The sequence below is a fragment of the Herpailurus yagouaroundi genome, unplaced genomic scaffold, assembly GCF_014898765.1.
Source record: "Herpailurus yagouaroundi ecotype Mexico unplaced genomic scaffold, PumYag 166, whole genome shotgun sequence".
Classification (NCBI taxonomy): domain Eukaryota; kingdom Metazoa; phylum Chordata; class Mammalia; order Carnivora; family Felidae; genus Herpailurus; species Herpailurus yagouaroundi.
The window spans coordinates 37653411-37673256 of NW_024412407.1; the positions used below are offsets into that span (position 1 = coordinate 37653411).

The 19846-nt window shown below is 38.2% G+C and overlaps 1 protein-coding gene across 3 annotated transcripts; it reads left to right on the forward strand.

Moving 5' to 3' along the window:
* The first annotated feature begins 205 nt into the window (after positions 1–205).
* LOC121038968 (C-type lectin domain family 2 member B-like) lies at positions 206–18948 on the forward strand. 3 transcript variants are annotated; one of them, XM_040488976.1, is made up of 7 exons: positions 206–689; positions 2898–3106; positions 3229–3278; positions 8111–8206; positions 11139–11302; positions 16637–16740; positions 18226–18948. In XM_040488976.1, the coding sequence occupies exons 2-7, from the start codon at positions 2985–2987 to the stop codon at positions 18332–18334; spliced, it is 645 nt and encodes a 214-aa protein (XP_040344910.1). In that variant the 5' UTR covers positions 206–689; positions 2898–2984; the 3' UTR covers positions 18335–18948. The 3 variants fall into 3 exon arrangements, with proteins under 3 accessions (XP_040344910.1, XP_040344911.1, XP_040344912.1); XM_040488977.1 differs by lacking the exons at positions 2898–3106; positions 3229–3278 and having other exon boundaries at positions 215–689; XM_040488978.1 differs by lacking the exons at positions 206–689; positions 3229–3278 and having other exon boundaries at positions 3007–3106.
* The last annotated feature ends 898 nt before the right edge of the window (positions 18949–19846 follow it).

A 19846-nucleotide genomic window follows, 5' to 3' on the forward strand; every position in this document is an offset into this window, starting at 1 on the left:
GTATGTTTGTGTGTGGGGGGGGGGGGGTGGTGGTGGTGTAGGTGTGCCTGTGACTATGGTTGCCACTGAGAGAGAAAACAGTTTTTGTTCTCGTTTCAGTAACCCATTTAAAACACAGCTTTCTTATCTTTAATTTCATCACCTTTAAGACAGTCTTTCTAAACACAGGATCATCGAGACAGAATGACTTAAATCATGCCTTTTAATCAATTAATATTCTTATCTCCCATGGCCCTGGAAGGATGCTAGTTAGGTGCTGCTCTTGAAACAATTGAAAAATAGCCTCTGGAATATTTTTTTGTTCGAATGTTTCGATGGGGCTCCCCTGTTGAGAAAGTCAGAATCTATGAGTTTGTTACTTCTTTACGGTTTAGTTAACTTCCTCCTTCTCTAGTAATGGTTTTGTTTTTTGTTTTTTTTTTTTTTTTTTCATTTTACAGGAAGATATTGTGGTGAGAAGACAGCAGTTTGACTCAATCATAGATGCGCTGTTAACTTTCATTTTGTTTTTCCAAAGTAGAGTAACCGTAGTGTGAAGCTGCTATAAAAAGAAAATAAATCGACAAATAATAACATTTTTACACTAAATTTAAGACTTTGAAGACAGGTTTTGGATGGGATGACACAAAGCTCCCCTGTAGTTACCCAGACTGCTGGCAGCAATCAAGGAACTGACGAAAAGAAACAAGGTAAGGACATTCACAATTGTTCAGAACAAAGGTTATTTATGAAAATTCTGACATGCAGTGTTAAACAAAGCCTTCAAAGGCATGAAGTGGATTTTGTTGCTTTTTTTCCCCATCAAGGCAGAAAAATCCTTTTTTGGGCTAACGTCTCCATAAAATGAAAATTGTGATGACAAAATTCAGATTTGCCATGGACTGTTTTGACTTCTTAAAGGGAGATCGACTTATCTTATCTGAACTGATAGTGGCGAGGGATTAACCACAGCTTAAACCTGTTCAAGATTCCATTTCATTTTTACTAAGTATTTAATAAAACCACTACTGGAGAAAATGTTAAATTTGATCCATGTCCACATTCAACATGCAGAATGCAGACACAATAGGAAAAGTCTGGCCAATTTTTCTCGTGTTTTAACAGTGAGTGGAGTCAAGATAAATTGGACTCTGGGGGTGCTTAAGAGCAGAAAGTAGCCTCCTCTCCCGCTCTCATTGAAACAATTGCTAGTGCTCGGACATCCTTGAAGATGTCTCTGGCAACCTTACACAAGATAAGAAAAGAAAATGTACCTAAAAAAAACAAGAACTAGAAAACCACTTGGGAGCTTTGGATGCACTAAATAGCAAGTTTGGAATATGTAAGATCTAAAGTCTAAATCTAGCAGAAAAAGCTTTCAAAGTTATTTCAACAGGGGTCATAAAAAAGGTGAAGAAGAGAGGCAATGAAACGAAAATGCAGTAAATACAACAATGGATGGTTTCGAGATGATGGTGGGTTTTGAACACTTGCCATTTAATTTCTTCCAACCTACTAGTTTATGCAGAAATCTAAAGTGCTGCAGTTCATAGTAGAATGCGTAAATACTTTATTCCTCTTTTTTTGACAATGTAATCATTTTGTCTAAGGTTAGATCAAAGAGGGTTGGGGACAATGGGATCAAATATTAGCTGATCACATGAAAATATTGGAACCAAAAGTTTTACAGAAAGCTTTCTAGCCACTCATCCAATCAGTGTTAATTTCTATCTTACATCTCAAACAGTGTGAATTTACACATTTTATGTATAAATAAATTTTATATATTATGTATATTATGTATATGTACATAAATATATATAATCTATACATTATGTATATTATATATTACATATATTTTATGTATTATGTATATGTACAAAATATTATGTATATTCTGTAATTTACTGCATAATATTATATATATTATATTTAACCTATATAGATGCATAATTTGAACTTCAAAACGCCCTTGTTAAATTTAGTGCGTGAGACAATTTATTTTTAAATATTTTATTTTTTCATTTTTCTTTTATTTTATTCGTTCCGCTTGTTGGTAATTTATGATTTTTTTCTATAGCTGTCAACTAGGGAAAAGGGAATTTTATTTGGTTTTACATTTATTGGTCACCCTAGATCTTTCCTCTTATCTCTCCTTGGAGAAAATTAGAGATGATTTTAGTATATGCGCTGCGGAAGACAGCTTGAAGATCGGGCTCAGAAACTGAAACTAATTACTTGAGTCCGTGAAACTTTTCTATGGGGAAAGTAATTGGAATCCTTAGCTGTTTACATTACAATAAGGATGAGTGTAAAACTATTTTAGTTACATTTATTAATTAAATAGGTTTTTGCCGAGTTACCCTGGGATGTTATCTGTTTCTTACATTCCTTTGTTGAACAGACTATGAGGGCTGAGCAATTTCTTTGAAATTCATCTTTCAATACTAAATTCATAGCAGGAAGGAAACATTTTCAGGGGTTTTTTTGTTTGTTTTTTGGATAATTTGAGAGAGAAGGAACTTCTAAAATGAAAGCTATTTAAATTGAACGTAGAAAATTAGATTTTAGGGCTCAGGAAATGGATAGATTAATTAGAGAATAAACAGGTAGCATGTTTAAATATGTACCTGCATGTTCAGAAGTGCAATAAATGTCCAATTCATTAGTGCCTTACATCAAACGAAATGCCACTCCAAGTCTCCATCCCTATGAGCTGGCAGGGCATTTAATCTTTGCCAATTGGTGGTATTGAGAAAGTGGGGGGGGGGGGGGGGGGGGAGGGAGGTACTTCCAGGGTTATGTGAAGTTTCCCAGCTTTAAGGCAACATAGAAGCATCAAGAGTCTTGAGTCACTCCTTTTCTCTGATTATTTGTGACCAGATAGATCCCAACAGTGGTTAGCCTTTTGATTTTAGTCCTGCTAATTCTGTGCTACGCCTAAAACAAAAGCCACACTGTTTCTTTACCACATTCATGGCGCCGACATCTTTATTGACGCTGATATGGTCTGCCCACGGGATCTGACGTTGTCACATGCACCACAAAGTTACATCGTCTACCAACTCTGCCCTGGAAAGGACTCTGGTGTCATAATGCAAATTAGCATTTCTAATAGTATCAGGAGGTACGTGCCCTTCTTTCTTTGTGTTGGCTTCAGAGGCATTTCCTCTTTTTAAAACTCCTCCATGATTCTTGGATTCAGCCACTTAAAAAGTAGATTTTTTTTTTTTTTTTTTTTTTATGAAGGGTCATTGATTTCAAGCAGCTTCGCGTTTTTTCCGGCAATCATTCTGGAGGTAAGGATTCCAAAGAGCCTGGCTACCCACTTAAAATAATAAATTACGTTTTCAAAATTCCACTTAGGGGCACCTGGGTGGCTTGGTCAGTTAAGCGTCCGACTTCAGCTCAGGTCACGATCTCGCGGTCCGTGGGTTCGAGCCCCGCGTCGGGCTCTGGGCTGATGGCTCGGAGCCTGGAGCCTGTTTCCGATTCTGTGTCTCCCTCTCTCTCTCTGCCCCTCCCCCGTTCATGCTCTGTCTCTCTCTGTCTCAAAAATAAATAAACGTTAAAAAAATTTTTTTAAATAAAAATTCCACTTAATATTGAGGTAAATAGTCTTCGCACACACCACAAGATAAATAAAATATGGAAATATGGGAGAGCTATAACATGAGAAAAAAAAAATACCACAAGCTTTCTTTTAGTTACTACGATAAGCCTGACCTTCTGAAAACATATCAACATATATATTCTTTAATTATTTTTTTTTAAATTTTTTTTTTAACGTTTATTTATTTTTGAGACAGAGAGAGACAGAGCATGAACGGGGGAGGGTCAGAGAAAGGGAGACACAGAATCCGAAACAGGCTCCAGGCTCTGAGCTGTCAGCACAGAGCCCGACGCGGGGCTCGAACTCACGGACCGCGAAATCATGACCTGAGCCGAAGTCGGCCGCTTAACCGACTGAGCCACCCAGGCGCCCCTATATTCTTTAATTAAAGCCAGAAAGAAAGATCGTGTCACTTAATGGATGAGGAGATAATAGGCCCACAATAGGTAAGAAAATAAATTTATACGCCAGAAACCTTTGATCAAGATTTTGAACCTGAGGCTCTTTCGTCCACTCTGCCAATTCCCAGACAAACAGAATGGCATGGTGACATGTTGACTTAGTTGATGACAGAGAAAAAGGAGAAAACGACTTCTTTTCTTGACACCTGACACTTAAAGAAAACTAATAGGGAAACAGGGAAATTCATGAGGTAGCACTTGCAAGGTGGTCACAACCCCATTAGAAAGAACGTGGACTCAAGTTCTGAACTACGGCATATGCAGAACCAAAAGGTTGAAAAGACAGACGTGCGTTTTGTTGCCTCCCTTTTGGACTTTTGCCGCACTGGATGTAGGGTCATTTCTCTTACCTAGAAATCTCTCCATTTGTACTTCAGACCGCACCCCTCTGCCCTCTGCGAGAATTTTTTTTTATGTTTACTTGTTTATTTTTGAGAGGCAGAGAGACAGTGTGAGTGGGGGAGAGGCGGAGAGAGAGGGAGACACAGACCCTGAAGCAGGCTTCAGGCTCTGAGCTGTCAGCCGAGACCCCCGACCCATGAATGGTGGGATCATGACCTGAGCCGAAGTCGGACGCTTAACCGGCTGAGCTACCCAGGCACCCTGAGAATTCTTCTTTTTAATTTAATTATTCCCTCTCCCTCCTGCCTGCGTTGACAACCTATCCCTTCCATGTTAACCATCCCCAAATGCATGGAAACTTTAAGTGGTGCATCTTTTTTTTTTTTTTTTTTTTTTTTTTAAATCCTACAATAACCGCTTATCTCATTCTGACTACCTACCTCTTCGCTTCCTCTAATTCCCACAGCACAAGTTTTTGGAATCCACCTGCTGATTTCACTTCCTTACTTCCAACAGTCTAACATTCTTCTGTATGACTCTGAAACCACTCTATCAAGGATACCAGTGGCCTCCAAGGGTTCTATTTTTGCTTCTGTCTCCACAGCTGCCACCCCTGTTTAAGAGATCACCGTAACTTGACTTGTCAGAGTTATAGCTCCCCAAATAGTCTCTCGGCTCACGAGTCATAGGGAACTTTAAAAACATAAAGGTGGCAACGCCAAACACCTACCTAAAACAATTCAGTGGCTTCCTGTTACACGTTGAAGAAACTCAAGCTCTTTCGCAGGGGTTTCAAAGCTGAGCATCATTTTCCTTCCACCTAGTTGCAATCCTCTGCTACTTCGGGCTCTATCACGCGTGTTACTTTGCCACATTCTTTTCAAGTTTTCCTGATTCAAGGCCCCGGCATTTGCAGTCTCTTTGCTTAAAAGGCGATTTCTGGTTTATTTCACATAAATGGCCGCTGCTCCTGTTCTCTGTCCAGGTGTTAATGTCACTTCCACAGAATGGCGCTCCTGGCTACCTTTCCCTGTCATTTTCCCTTTAATCGATCAGAGCATCCTGTTTATTGCCTTCCCACACTTGTTGCAACTTGCAACTTTTAAATTCGGTTTCATCAGTTTCCTGGGTCTGTTTCACCAAATATAAGTTCCAGGAGGGCAGAGAGTATGCATGTCTCGTGTGGACTATTAAATTTATGGAAACTAGCACATCGTAGGCCATTACTAAATATTTGGCAAAGAATGAACAAAAAACCAAACACAATGCTGGTTCAAAAGTGATGCATTGTAGATACTACAGTCCTTGCTGACTGCAGAGCTTTTGAAATTGTGGATGCTCAGAAGAAATGCACAGCTAACGACCAGACTTTTCAGAAATTTGGCAGAAATCCACGAAGTTAGACATAATTCCCCATTATCTTTCTCACAGAGTTGAAATAATAACACTTTGGTGGCTCAGAAACAATGCTAGTTTTCTCTTTGTTGCAGTCCCTCTCCCTCCTCACGGTACTTAAAAAAAATACTTTATTGGGGCGCCTGGGTGGCGCAGTCGGTTAAGCGTCCGACTTCAGCCAGGTCACGATCTCGCGGTCTGTGAGTTCGAGCCCCGCGTCGGGCTCTGGGCTGATGGCTCGGAGCCTGGAGCCTGTTTCCGATTCTGTGTCTCCCTCTCTCTCTGCCCCTCCCCCGTTCATGCTCTGTCTCTCTCTGTCCCAAAAATAAATAAACGTTGAAAAAAAAAATTAAAAAAAAAATACTTTATTATGAATTTCTATGAGTACCAATATCTTCATATGTTACTCATGATGGTGTAGATTACTGCAGTACTTGTGGAAGAACATTTAATTGATATACGCCAATTTGCTTATTGTTGATTTTTTTTTTCTTAAGGTAACTAGACAAGTATGTGAGATATTTAAACTATGCTCATGCTAGTTCTGCATAAAACTAAAAAGGGTGGGGCAGCCTAAATACCCATCAGAAGACTTTTATTTTTTTCAACAGCATAACTACATGAAAGTATTATCAGCCATTAAAATTATGCTGTTAAAAGGGGCGCCTGGGTGGCTCAGTTAAGTGTCTAACTTCAGCCCAGGTCACGATCTCCGGTTGTGAGTTCGAGCCCCGTGTTGGGCTCTGTGCTGACAGCTCAGAGCCTGGAGCCTGCTTGGGATTCTGTCTCCCTCTCTCTCTGCCCCTCCCCTGCCTGTGCTGTCTCCCTCTTTCAAAAACAAATAAACCTTTAAAAAATCCCATAAAGTAAATAAATGTCAAATTATTTTTTTACTTACGTATAAATTTAGCCATTGCTCTGAATGAACAACCACCCCCAAATTTTCGTGGTTTAAGACAACCCTTGTATTGCCTGTGGTTCTATGGTTTAGGAATATTGGTACATTCAGTAGGAATGTCTCCTGTCCCCTCTATTATGCTGGGCTCCAGAACAGTGAAAGTAGAAATTCTAAGGTCCCATAAGCCCTGGGCTCTAAAGTTTCAGTTCTCTTCTACCACCGTCTTGGTTAAAACAAAGCATTAGGCAATTCATATTCAAGGGTTGGGAAACACTGTATATCTTTTGATGACAGGAGCAGCAAAATGTGGCAAAGTGATGGGGGGCACAGGGGGACATGATTCACTGGGGGGGCCATTCTTAATGGTCAACCACACATGAGAAGAACCAATTGTTAACCGAAAACATTAGAATATAAAACAGTGGGTACATGATGATGGCACTCGTTTAAAATTGTGTGTTTGTGGGAGATGTTGTACAGGTAAAACTATGGATAGAAGGATGTTAACCCAAAAGATGATGCTGGTTATCTCCACGTAGTATAAATTGATATGTGCTTTAAATGTAATATCTTTCACTCATCCACAAAGGAAAAACAGTTCATTCCACAACAGAACAGTTCTTCACTAGGTGGAAAAGATAGGAATGATAAACGCCCTCCATAAGTATGCCCGTCTATTAAAGTAACTCCTGTAATTTTTAGAATTTAATAAAACTTTACAATAAGGGCGGATACTTTCTAATCATACAAAATAATACAAGATACAAGTGTTTTATTTCAAAAAACCTATATGCCATTTTTCCCCAAATGGGCACTCATAAAAGAAAAACAATTCTTCACTGAATATTTATTCTGTTCTCCTGACTTTGCAGAGGAGGAACTATCAGACCAAAACAAAACAAAACAAAACAAAACAAAACAAAAAAACCTGTCTTGTCAAAGTTCCCTTTGCTTGTCTGTAGCAGAAAGCTCAATTCCCAATCTTCATGAACTTTCACGTATGACATACTATCTATCCTTTAAAGCAAAGTTTTCATTAGTTAGAAAGTAGAATTTCTTAGAAATATTTAAGGACTGTTAGGATGTGCTGATACTGCACCATAGAAGAAAGATACTGAAGGCCCTGGGTGGGGGTGGCTCCAGGCCTAAAGAAATTCTACCCTCAACAATTCTACCTATTTGATTCCTTGGACTATAGCAGTAAAATCCACGGCATGGTAACACGTGGATTGAATGTAACGATCCTAAGACATTTCAAAAAAAACCAAGGTTGTTGTTGTTTTCTACATAACACGCAGAAAGAGTATGTTTGTGTCATCTTGTGAAATATCAGAATAAATTGCCTAAAGAAGTTTGTTAGTTATGATTATGGATACAAATTTCGTATTTCTTTTACCTGTCTCTAAATACAACTTTTTTCAGGTGTTAAGGACAAGTATAAGATGACTCATTTAAAGTGCGTTTTAGTGACAATATTATCCAGCACCATCCTTATTCTTCTTCTAATTAGTTTAATGGGTGAGTAAATTACATTTTTTTATGTCTTTACTTATTTTTTTCTCTCTTAGGGCTTCCTACTGAACAATCATTTTCTTTTCTGCCTCATTCATGATCTTTTCTCATTATTCTCACTCTTTTCCCATTATTCATGATCCGTAAGGAGTATCAATGAATGGATTGTTATGAATTACATGACCTACATAAAGCATTGGGAGACACAAAAATGATGAAGACGAAATCGTTCACCCAAATAATCTCACATTCCATCCAACATTCCCATACCAATGGCAATCACTATCTTGATTTCTGTTGCATAAGTTGGTTTTGCCCATTTAAGCATTTTTCTATGAATAAGATCATGCAATTTTTATGTATTCTCTGCATCTTGTTTCCTTTGTTCCACATCATGTTTGTAGGATTTTTTCGTGATAGAACATGTAGCAAAAGTTCATTGACTCATTGAATGGGGTTGGAAAAATGTTCATGCAAAGAACCAGAGAGTAAATAAATTTGGTTTTGTTAGCCATACAATCGGTATTGCAAGTTCTCCATTCTGCATTTGTGGTATGAAAACATTGCCCATGACGCACAGACAATTGAGCTTGTCTGTGTTTCACTGAAATTAGACACGGAAATTTGAATATCGTATAATTTTCACATGTCACAAAATATTATCCCTCTTTTAATTGCTTTGATTTTTCTATTATTTTTTACTGTTGACTATTTTAAAATGTAAAAACCTTTTCATCTCTGATTTTGGCTTCAGGTTGTACTTTTCAGATCCTTGCTATAGAGTATTTCATGCTCTATATCAATCACTCTATTTTGACGGACATTCAGGTTGGGCCACATTTTGACTACTGCAAATGATGCTGCTTTGAACATCTTTACACATTTAGTCTTTTAGGGACTAGTGGATATTGTGTGGGATATACTTATGAGAAGAATTATTAAGCCATGGAATATGCATAGGTCAGTTTTAGCAAATATTTCTGTAGATAGTAGATAGTCCAGCCCAAAGCGTAAGAGAATGCCAGTTTTTTTTAACATACTGGTCAACACTTTGTTCCCAATTTTACCCATTTTTGGCATTCTGATAAGTGTGTGTTGATACTTTATTGTGACTTTAATCGACATTTTCCTGATGACCAATACTGTTAAACTCCTTGTCATATTTATTGCTCACTTAGTCACAGTATTTTGCGATGGGTATATTCAGGTACTTGGTCCATATTTTTGTTGAGTTACCTCCTTGGTTTTTGTTTGATTCATAGTGTTATTTAGTATAGTAGATAAAAATATTTTGTAAATGTCTTCTACTATGTCCATATTGTAAGTACAGTAAAAATATTCTTTAACTATGAAGCTTAAGTTTATTTTCTGTATGATATCTTCCAATGAATGGAAGTTCTTAATTTTTAGACAATTTTAATCTAAAGATTTATTTTCTTGGGACACCTGGTTAGCTCAGTCAGTTAAGCGTCTGACTTCACCTCAGGTCATGATCTTGTGTTTAAGAAAGAAAACAAAAAAAGGGAAAGAAATGGGAGGGAGAGAGAGAGAGAGACAGAGAGAGAGAGAGAAACCAAGCAATAGACAATTATAGAGAATAAACTGATGGTGATCAGAGGGGAGGGAGGTGGGGGATGGGTTAAATAGGTGGTAAGGGTTAAGGAGTGCACGTATCATGATGAGCACAGGGGGATGTATGGAAGTATTCAATTACTATATTGTACACCTGAAATGAATGTATGTTAACTAACTGGAATTAAAATTAAAAAAAAAAAAAGAAAAAGGTGTTAAAGCTTTCACCTTCTATAGGTGCTTGGCATCAGGTGACTGTAGGTGATAATTTAATTGTTTTACCTTCATATATCACCAGCATCCCATTTACAACTGGTGTTTGAATCCATGCCTCTAAAGAGAATCACATGGACAATTAATACTCATCCTTAAGGTTTTGTTCCTTTAGACCCATTTTTGGTACCAAAAACTGATTCAGTCTGGGTGCTTTCAAGAAAATAGTCTCGGAAAATGTTAGAACAGGACTTTAACATGAGAATTAGGGATAACATGGCTGTGGAAGGAGCTGGGGAGGGATGATCTGGAAAGCTGTGTAGCTGGAGGAGGAATAATTACTGATGACTTTGGCTTAAAGCATTAATGTGTTTGGAGAACCTAGAGATTTGGGGAAAGTCTAAAAATACATCTAGCTGTCAAGAGTACCAAAGGCAAACTCATTAAAAAGCTTGGGATGACCCGTTGGAGTGAGCACTGGGTGTTGAATGGAAACCAACTTGACAATAAATTTCATATTTAAAAAAATAATAAAATAAAGCAAAAAATACTACAAAAAAATAAAAAAGGCTTGGGACGTTCCTATGCCCTATGTCTCTGAGAATAATGGTCCTGCCCTACTTCCGCCTTCAAAATCTCATGTAGAGTCTTTTCAATGGTTAACTCAGAGCCATAGAGTGATGGCGATACCTAGTTGACAATAAGCAGTCAACACACATAGTGTTAATTTTGTATTCTGTTTTATTATTTTCACTGCTTCCTTAGAGGTTAAAACATGTGTCCTCCATTATAACAGTCTAATATAAATTAGTATTTTTATTACCCCAGATAATGCTAGGATTTCATTATATTTCACTTGCCCCAAGACGGTAAAGGTGACTTAACACAGATAAACTCACACTAGCAGCCCCGTGAAGGCTGATGCATTACTGGGGTAGGAGTTGAAAGGAATATCAGCATCTTGTCAAATCCTGAACTGCCATCTTTTCAACTAACGTGACATTTGTTTTTCACCTTGTTGTGTGATAGATGTGCAATTCTGGTCGTGATCATGACCTTTAACCTCATGACCTTGTCTTCCCCAATTGATCTCAAAATACGGTGGCATAGTGTTTCATCTGGTCTTTGATATATGTGTCTGTCTCATTTCCAGCTACACAATGTCCGCGTACTCATCATTTCTGCCCAGATGATTGGATTGGCTTCCAAAAAAAATGCTATTATTTCTCTAAAGAAGAAGGGGATTGGAATTCGAGTAGACATGACTGTATCACTCGAGGTGCAGACCTAACTATCATTGACACGACGAAAGAAATGGTAATTTAATGCACCATCCTTACCAAATTTCTTAAGAAGGGGCATTCAAATGATATGATAATGTAAATTTTTTTCACACATGCCTGTCTATGAAGAAGATGTTTAGAACATGCCATGTGAGATGAAGTTGGAAAACCTGCTGATGTTCGGTTTGAATAGTGTTAAGACTTAACATCAAGCAATAGAGTTGACAGCTATGTTTATATTTTAAGGAGTATAAATAGAGTAACTTCACAAAATTTGGAATCCTTTTATTGTTTTTCAGTTATTTATTTATTGAGAAAAAGAGAGAGAGAGTGCATGAGCAGGGTAAGGACAGAAAGAGAGGGAGAGAGAGAGAGAGAATCCCAAGCAGGCTTCAACCTCAGAGCCCGACATGGGGCTCAAACCCATGAACCGCGAGATGATGACCTGAGCCGAAACCAAGAGTCGACACTTCACCAACTGACCCACCCAGTTGCCCCTGGGATCCTTTTAAAAGCCAACACTCCACAAACACATAATTGTTTCACAAAGGATGGGATTCTCCAGGCTACCCCCTTTGAGGAACCTTCCTCTGACTTCTCAGTCTTGCTTTGCTGTCTGTCTCTGGGTTCCCTTAGCAGCTTTCGCTGGAGCACTCACAACTAGCAGATGTGATGGAAAGAAAGTTTTCTTAGATTGAAGCACGGGCTTCCAGTGAACACACACTGTGTTTTATCTGAAATTGTTGCATTTGCTATACCACAAAGGCAGGTACAAATTAAAAGCTTTATGGATCTTTGTTTAATAAATACTGATTTACATGGCAAAAATCCCAGGAGGGAAAGAAATCTCCAAGAATTTTAATAAAGGATTGCAAAACTACATACTTCTGCGCTTGTGAAATCCACTCTTTCCCTGAATCATGTATGCAATAAGCAAATGCTTTTACTCCTGTTTAGTCTTTTAAAAAGCCAAGGGGTCAAGGGGCGCCTGGGTGGCTCAGTGGGTCAAGTATCAGACTCTTGATTTTGGCTCAGGTCATGATCTCACAGTTGGTGAGTTCGAGCCCCAAGGACTCTGTCTGCACTGTCAGTGTGGAGCCTGCTTGAGCTTCTCTCTCTCCATCTCTCTCTGCCCCTCCCCTGTTCTTCCTCACTCTCTCTCAAAATAAATGAATAAACTTAAAAAAAAAAGTGAATGGTCAAGATATGATTTCACTCATGTGTGGAATCTAAAAAAAAAAATGGGGGGGGGGGGCGGCACCTGGGTGGTTCAGTCAGTTAAGCATCTGACTCTTGATCTCAACTCAGGTCATGATCTCACAGTTCGTGGGATCGAGCCCCCCATGAGGCTCTGCACTAATGGCATGGAGCCTGTTTGGGATTCTCTCTCTCCCTGTCTCTCTGCCTCTGCCATGTTCATGCTGACTCTCTCTCAAAATAAATAAATAAACATTTAAAAAAATAAATAAATGAACAAACAAAAAGCAGAAGCAGACCTAGAAATATGAGAACAAACTGATGGTTGCCAGAGGGGAGGAGGATGGGGGGGCTGGGCAAAATGGGTGAAGGAGACTGGGAGGTCCAGACTTCCAGCTACGGCATGAATAAGTCACAGGAATAGGAGGCACAGCATAGGAAATATAGCCAATGATATTGTAATAACCTTGTATGGTGACAGACGATAGCTACACTTGTCATGAGTATCGCATAATGTATAAACTTATTGAGTCACTACGTTGTACTCCCGAAACTATGTAACAATGTATACCAACTATCCTCAAATAAAAAAAAAAATTAAGGGTCAATATAAGAAGAAATATAACTTGGGGCGCCTGGGTGGCGCAGTCGGTTAAGCGTCCGACTTCAGCCAGGTCACGATCTCGCGCTCCGTGAGTTCGAGCCCCGCGTCGGGCTCTGGGCTGATGGCTCAGAGCCTGGAGCCTGTTTCCGATTCTGTGTCTCCCTCTCTCTCTGCCCCTCCCCCGTTCATGCTCTGTCTCTCTCTGTCCCAAAAATAATAAACGTTAAAAAAAAAAATTTTTTTTAAAGAAGAAATATAACTTGAATAATGCACAATTAAAAAGGGTTTACGATGTAAAACAGCACAGCACGGCATTTAAAATTGTTAAAAAGAGAATTTTCTTCCTTCTGTGGGGAACAAAATGTATTTCTGCCCTCTACCTGAGATTGGTTCAAATTCAAACGGGTGCAAACCAGACTGGGGCAATTTACAGATCAATGCGAAGACACTCAACTTTTGTTTGCAACAAAAGGTAGAGAAATCTGAATAAAAAAAAAAAAAAACAAACTAGGTACATTAAGAGCAGACACAGCAAATCAACAAGTTAGATGCCGACTTAAATTAATAGGAAGAGCACCCTTAGTCAGTAGTTTCACTGCCGAATTTTGCAAGACTTTTGCAATGAATGTTCTGGGAAATTCTTAAATTTCCCTTTACAGTTCCTCCTGGGGGAAAAAATGTCTAAATCAGCAGCAAGGTGGAAAAAAAAAACGAGTGCTCGTAAAAGTTTTGAGGGACAAAGAAATATCAGGCAAAATATTTTTAGAATCTTCACTCACAGGAATCTTGTCAGCACAGACTAAAAAAAATAGTGAATATCATGGGTCAAAAGCATACCAAAATATTAGGTTTGAACTTAAGAGAAGTCATTAAACATATCTGATAAGAATCATTGCACTTTTTGGATCAAGAAAAGAGACTTTGATCCCACAATTTCCTGGTACATTACCATGTACTACACGATCTGGGCAAAATTTAAGTGACAAACAAAATGAGGTAAAGCAATCTGCGAAGGAGTGATAAAAATAATCTATGGAAGAATTTTAAAGGACTGTTTATTTAAAACAGCTTAATTAGAACATTATATATGCTTACTTAAATTACCAAATGTTTTCTTTAGTTAAAATGAGATGGAGCTTGTTTCATGAAATATTGCTCATATTTATTTCCACTAATGTAGAGTTGTCTTGCATCTTTAACAAGAGGCCACATTGGTGTTCCTTTAGTGAGCAAATAATAATTAACATTTTTCATGGATAGGTTTTAGGACACTCACCTCCCTGTTCCCTGTCACTAAGGCCACAACTACCAAAACTCATCATTCTTTTGTTGTTCTCTTTTCTTTTCTTTTTCTTTCTTTTTCTTTTTCTTTTTTTTTTTTAATTTTTTTTTTTTTAACATTTATTTATTTTTGGGACAGAGAGAGACAGAGCATGAACGGGGGAGGGGCAGAGAGAGAGGGAGACACAGAATCGGAAACAGGCTCCAGGCTCTGAGCCATCAGCCCAGAGCCCGACGCGGGGCTCGAACTCACGGACCACGAGATTGTGACCTGGCTGAAGTCGGACGCTTAACCGACTGCGCCACCCAGGCGCCCCCTTTTTTTTTTTTTTTTTTTTTTTGGTTGAGAGACAACTTGTGCACATTGGAGGAGAGGCAGAGGGACAGGGAGAGAGAGAATCTCAAGCAGGCTCCACGCTGAGCGTGGGCTCATCACTGGGCTCGATCCTACAACTCTAGGATCATGACCTGAGCCAAAATCAAGAGTTAGAAGTTTAACCCAGGTGCCGCTCAATTTTCCCAATTAGGTGATGACATATATCCTGTTGGTGGTCAATACAGTTATCCTTTCTTGCATTTTTTCTGCCTTTAAACAACCTTTTCCCAAAGCCTAAAATATGAACTGTCCTCTTCTTCCTTGTCCTCTGAATTTATTATGGAATATTCTATTCTTCTCTTCCAGATACACCTCTTAGATCACATCCTATATGCAAGTACCCCATAAGGATTCAAATACTTCTTTCTTGTAAAATAAAATTTCACTTTGTTTTTATTATAGCCATAATCTTCTCTTTAGCCAGGAAAATATTTTTTAACTCTGTATTTACATAAATTTCTTCAACATAAATGAAACCCTATGAATCCAGGGGCAGTGTTTGATTAATCTGGTTCTTTTTTAAACCCAAAGCTTAGCTCAATGAGAATTTTTTTTTCAAATAAATTTATGAAATGCTGCAGAAAATGGTATATTAAAATGCAAAGATTATTAGTGTCACTGTTATAGATGGGAATGGACCACAGTGTTGTGAACCGTATCCCTTATATTTATCATAGAATTGAAACATGGAGTGATACAATGTCAAGGTTATGGTTTCCCAGATATTTAGTGGCATGATAGATTCAATAACCTTCTATATATAATTCTATGGTAAAAATGCTCCAAGGTAGCAAGAAATTTCAACATTGAATAAGGAGAAAAGGAGAAATAGGGTAAAATTATATTTTTTTTACCGAATGATCTCATCAGAAATAGAAATTTTGGGGGCACCTGGGTGGCTCAGTCAGTTAAGTGTCCAACTTCAACTCAGGTCATGATCTCACAGTTTGTGAGTTCAAGCCCCATATCGGGTTCTGTGCTGACAGCTCAGAGCCTGAAGCTTGCTTCAGATTCTGTGTCTCCCTCTCTCTCTCCTCTTGCCCCCCACCACACACTCTCTCTCTCTCTCAAAAATAAATAAACATTAAATTAAAAAAATAAAAATTTTTGGCAGAAAAAAATTTGAGAATTAAAGGCTGAAGGAATTGGCTATACGAAGGGTGTGTGTGTGTGTGTGTGTGTGTGTGTGTGTGTGTGCACATACGCACATGTGATCATTTTGGGAGAGAATTTGAAGTAAAATGTAACTTTAGAATGAATGTGTTAGTAATTACTGGGAAGTGGGAAAACATTATAATAAATATCTGATGATTAGAAAGGCTGTGCAACATCTTCCTTATAAGGAAAGGAAAAATAAGATAAAAACATGGAGGTAAACCATAAGAGACTCTTAAATGCAAATAACAAACGGAGGGTTGATGGGGGTGGGGAGTCAGGGGGATGGGCAAAACAGGTGATGGGCATTAAGAAGGGCACTTCAGATGAGCACTGGGTATTGTATGTAGGTAATGAATCACTGGGTTCTACCCCTGAAACTAATACTACACTGTATGTTAACTAACTTGAATTTAAATAAATACATATATATTTTAAAGAAAGGCTGTGTGAGAAATCACTTGCAAACTCTGGCTTTCCAGAAGTTTAAAATTTTAAAATCCTGGAGGAATAGATTTCCATATTGAATATTTATAAATTTGGAATCAAAAAAGGATCTTAAGAAAATTTATCTCACATCTTTGTTTACAGATAAGAAACCTAAGGGTCAGAGGGTAAAATACATTTTTCAAAATCCCATGGCTATTTTTTGGTGACATCTGTTGTCTTGCTCCCCATAAACTGCAAAGCAAGAGGAGCACAATAGTTTATACTAAAAACTAAAAAAATATATACAATTCATTTTGTCTCTAAAGGATTTTCTTAAGCGATACAAATGCACTGCTGATCACTGGATTGGGCTGGAGGTAACAGAAAATCAAACACTACAATGGGTACATGGAACCATGTCTAAAATATGGTGAGTGTCTTTCTTTGGGGAATTATTTAAATTTAGATAGCACAACCCTCTGTAGAGCATCAGCATTAGCTATATTTCTCTAAAACCCAAGAGTTCGGTATGTGTTGGAAAAATGGGATCGGGAAAATTGTATCATGTGTTGAGATCAGTTCAAAGAGTCAATAAGGGAGCTTGGAAATCAGGATCTAAGAGGAAAGGTCTTAGCTGGTTCTTTTGAAAATATGAATGTTGAGATTCATAAACACAGACCAAGAAAAAGCCAAAAATCTTTTGCCTGATTTTAACCTATCTTCTCCAAATTGTACCTATTCTTCAAACTTCATGCTCCCTGTTTGCTGATATCTCTTACAGTTCAAGGTCAACTTACTGTTCATTTTAACTTGAATTTATTTGAGCTTCACATCTTCCATTTTGCAATATAGAAAGCTGGATCTAAAGACCTAAATTTACTGCACACGTGACCTTAGCGTAACAACTCACACGGTGACTGCCAGCTACTTAGCCACTTAGTTTATGTTCGAATTTCCTAACAGCAACACAACGGACATTTTGGACTGAATAATTCTTTGTTGCAGGGAGGGGGTACTGTCCTGTGCATTTGAGGATATAAGCAGTGTCTCTGGCTTCTACTTATTAAGCAATTCCTCCCCAACCTCTATTGTGACAACCCAAAGTGTCTCCAGATGCTGCCAAGTGTCACTTGTGTCTGTGTGTTTGGGGAACAGAAGGCAAGATCCCCCTGGCTTAAGGACTATTGGCTTATATAAACTGATAGGTCCACTGATTACGTAGAACTGTGTTAATGGCAGTTTAACAGGTATAAACTCTTGGAAGAGAGACTGTTACGGTCCAATTTGGTACAGATATCTTCCCCTTAGCAAGAGAAGTCTGTGCCACACCACATTTTTTTTAGGACTCTGGACAGATATTTTTTTAAAAGGGGTCATTGGGCAAGAAGAAATCATAGGAGTTTTTAGAAAAACTTTTTATTTATATTTTAGAGAGAGCACAAGTGGGGGAGAAGACGGGGGGGGGGGAAGAGAGAGAATCTTTTTTTCCCAATGTTTATTTATTTTGAAGGAGAGAGAGAGAGAGAGAGAGTGCAGGTGGGGGAGAAGCAGGGAGGGGGGGGGTGGGGCAAGAGGTTGGAGGGCGAGGGGGACACAGAATCCAAAGCAGGCTCCAGGCTCCGAGCTGTCAGCACAGGGCCCAACATGGGCCCGAATCCATGAACTGCAAGATCATGACCTGAATGGAAGTCGGACGCTTAACCGACTGAGCCACCCAGGTGCCCCGAGAGAGAGAATCTTAAGCAGACTCTATGCTCTATGCTCAGTGCAGAGCCAGATGCAGGGCTTGATCCCACGACCCGGGGATCATGACCTGAGCCGAAAGCAAGAGTTGGACACTCAGCAGACTGAGCCACCCAAGGGTCCCCAAGTCACAGGAATTTTTAACACATAGTGTTTAACCGCTTTATCGTAGGTTCCCGGTGAGAGGAAATGAAAAGTGTGCTTACCTCGATAACGATGGTGCGGCAACAGCTAGATGCTACACAGACAGAAAATGGATTTGCAGGATGCAAATGCACTAAATTCAGGTTTCTATAGTGGAATTACAATACAGGTACAATGATCTTTGTAGCTGGTTTTCTCTCCTCCTGTGTAAGTTAATTTTCAACACTCTGCTGCTTTAGCCTGATAATACATCTTGATAGTTGTTAAAATAATTTCCTTCAACTTATTTTTCTACTCTTCACATGGCCTGTACCTTTGCTTTTCTGTAACATTTAGAAGAATCTTGTAATTTCACAGGATCTCTAGGTCAATTTGAGAAGTGTTGTGTGTATTTATGGTATTATTTGTCTATTTATTTATATGTTTTGTATTGTGTTGGTCTTCTTGAGTGATCTGTAATTTTTCTAATGAGTCGTGAATGTTATTTATTATATGTGCCCATATTGAATGTATCTGATGTTTATGTTATTGCAATTGTATGATTTTATTACTTTTTAAAATAGTTACTTTATATATGGAAATGTAACTGTTTTGGCTATTCTTCTGTTCAACATACATTCTGAAAACGTCCAATTTCTAACAATTGGTGGATTCTTTTAAATATTGTAAGACAGCACTTTTATTTTTTCTTATCTTATAACTGTTACTTAATTCTTGTCTAATTAAAATGTGTAGGACTTCCAGGACAATATTGACAGTGAACATTTTTGATGTGTTTCACATGTTAAGGAAAATGCTTCTAACATTTCAACATTACCAGTGTTTTATCTCAGTGTTTTTTTAATGCACTTTTTTAAGTGAAGGCAGATCTTTTCTCTTCCTGTTTCCTAAAAAAATAAATAAATAAAATTTAAAAAAAAGTTTTTATAGAAAGGGACTTTGAATTTTCTCCTGTTTTTTGTTTTCTGCATTTATTTTGATGTTCTTCCTTAATCTTACAACGTGGTTAATGACACTAGTTCTCTAATATTAAATAACTACTCTGTATTCCTAGATAAAATTGAAATCGGTCATAATGCTATATGGTATTTATTCTAAATTGGTTTATTCTGATATTTATTTTTTAATATCTCATATCTAAATTCATGAATGCGATTGCCCTAAAATTTTCTCTGGATAAGCAGGGATCAAGGTTTCAACAAATCAACAAAGACATGATTGGAAGATTGTTGCTTTACCTTTACGGTATAAAATTGCAAATGACAAATTTAATACATCTAAAAAACTACTGACCAGATTTTATGCATATCTTAGATTAAATTCACATTTGTGATCGTCAATGCACCACAGTGCCAACCTTTGAGAGAATCACTGGAAAAGAATATTTATGAAGAATATGGCATGATGATGTAATCAGAATGAAGTAGACGGTGCTAGACATGTGCAAACTCAAGCAGATGCATGTTGTTTCAATTTTTTTGTTTGTTTGTTTAAAAATGTGTTTGAGGGGCGCCTGGGTGGCGCAGTCGGTTAAGCGTCCGACTTCAGCCAGGTCACGTTAAGCGTCCGACTTCAGCCAGTCACGATCTCGCGGTCCGTGAGTTCGAGCCCCACATCAGGCTCTGGGCTGATGGCTCAGAGCCTGGAGC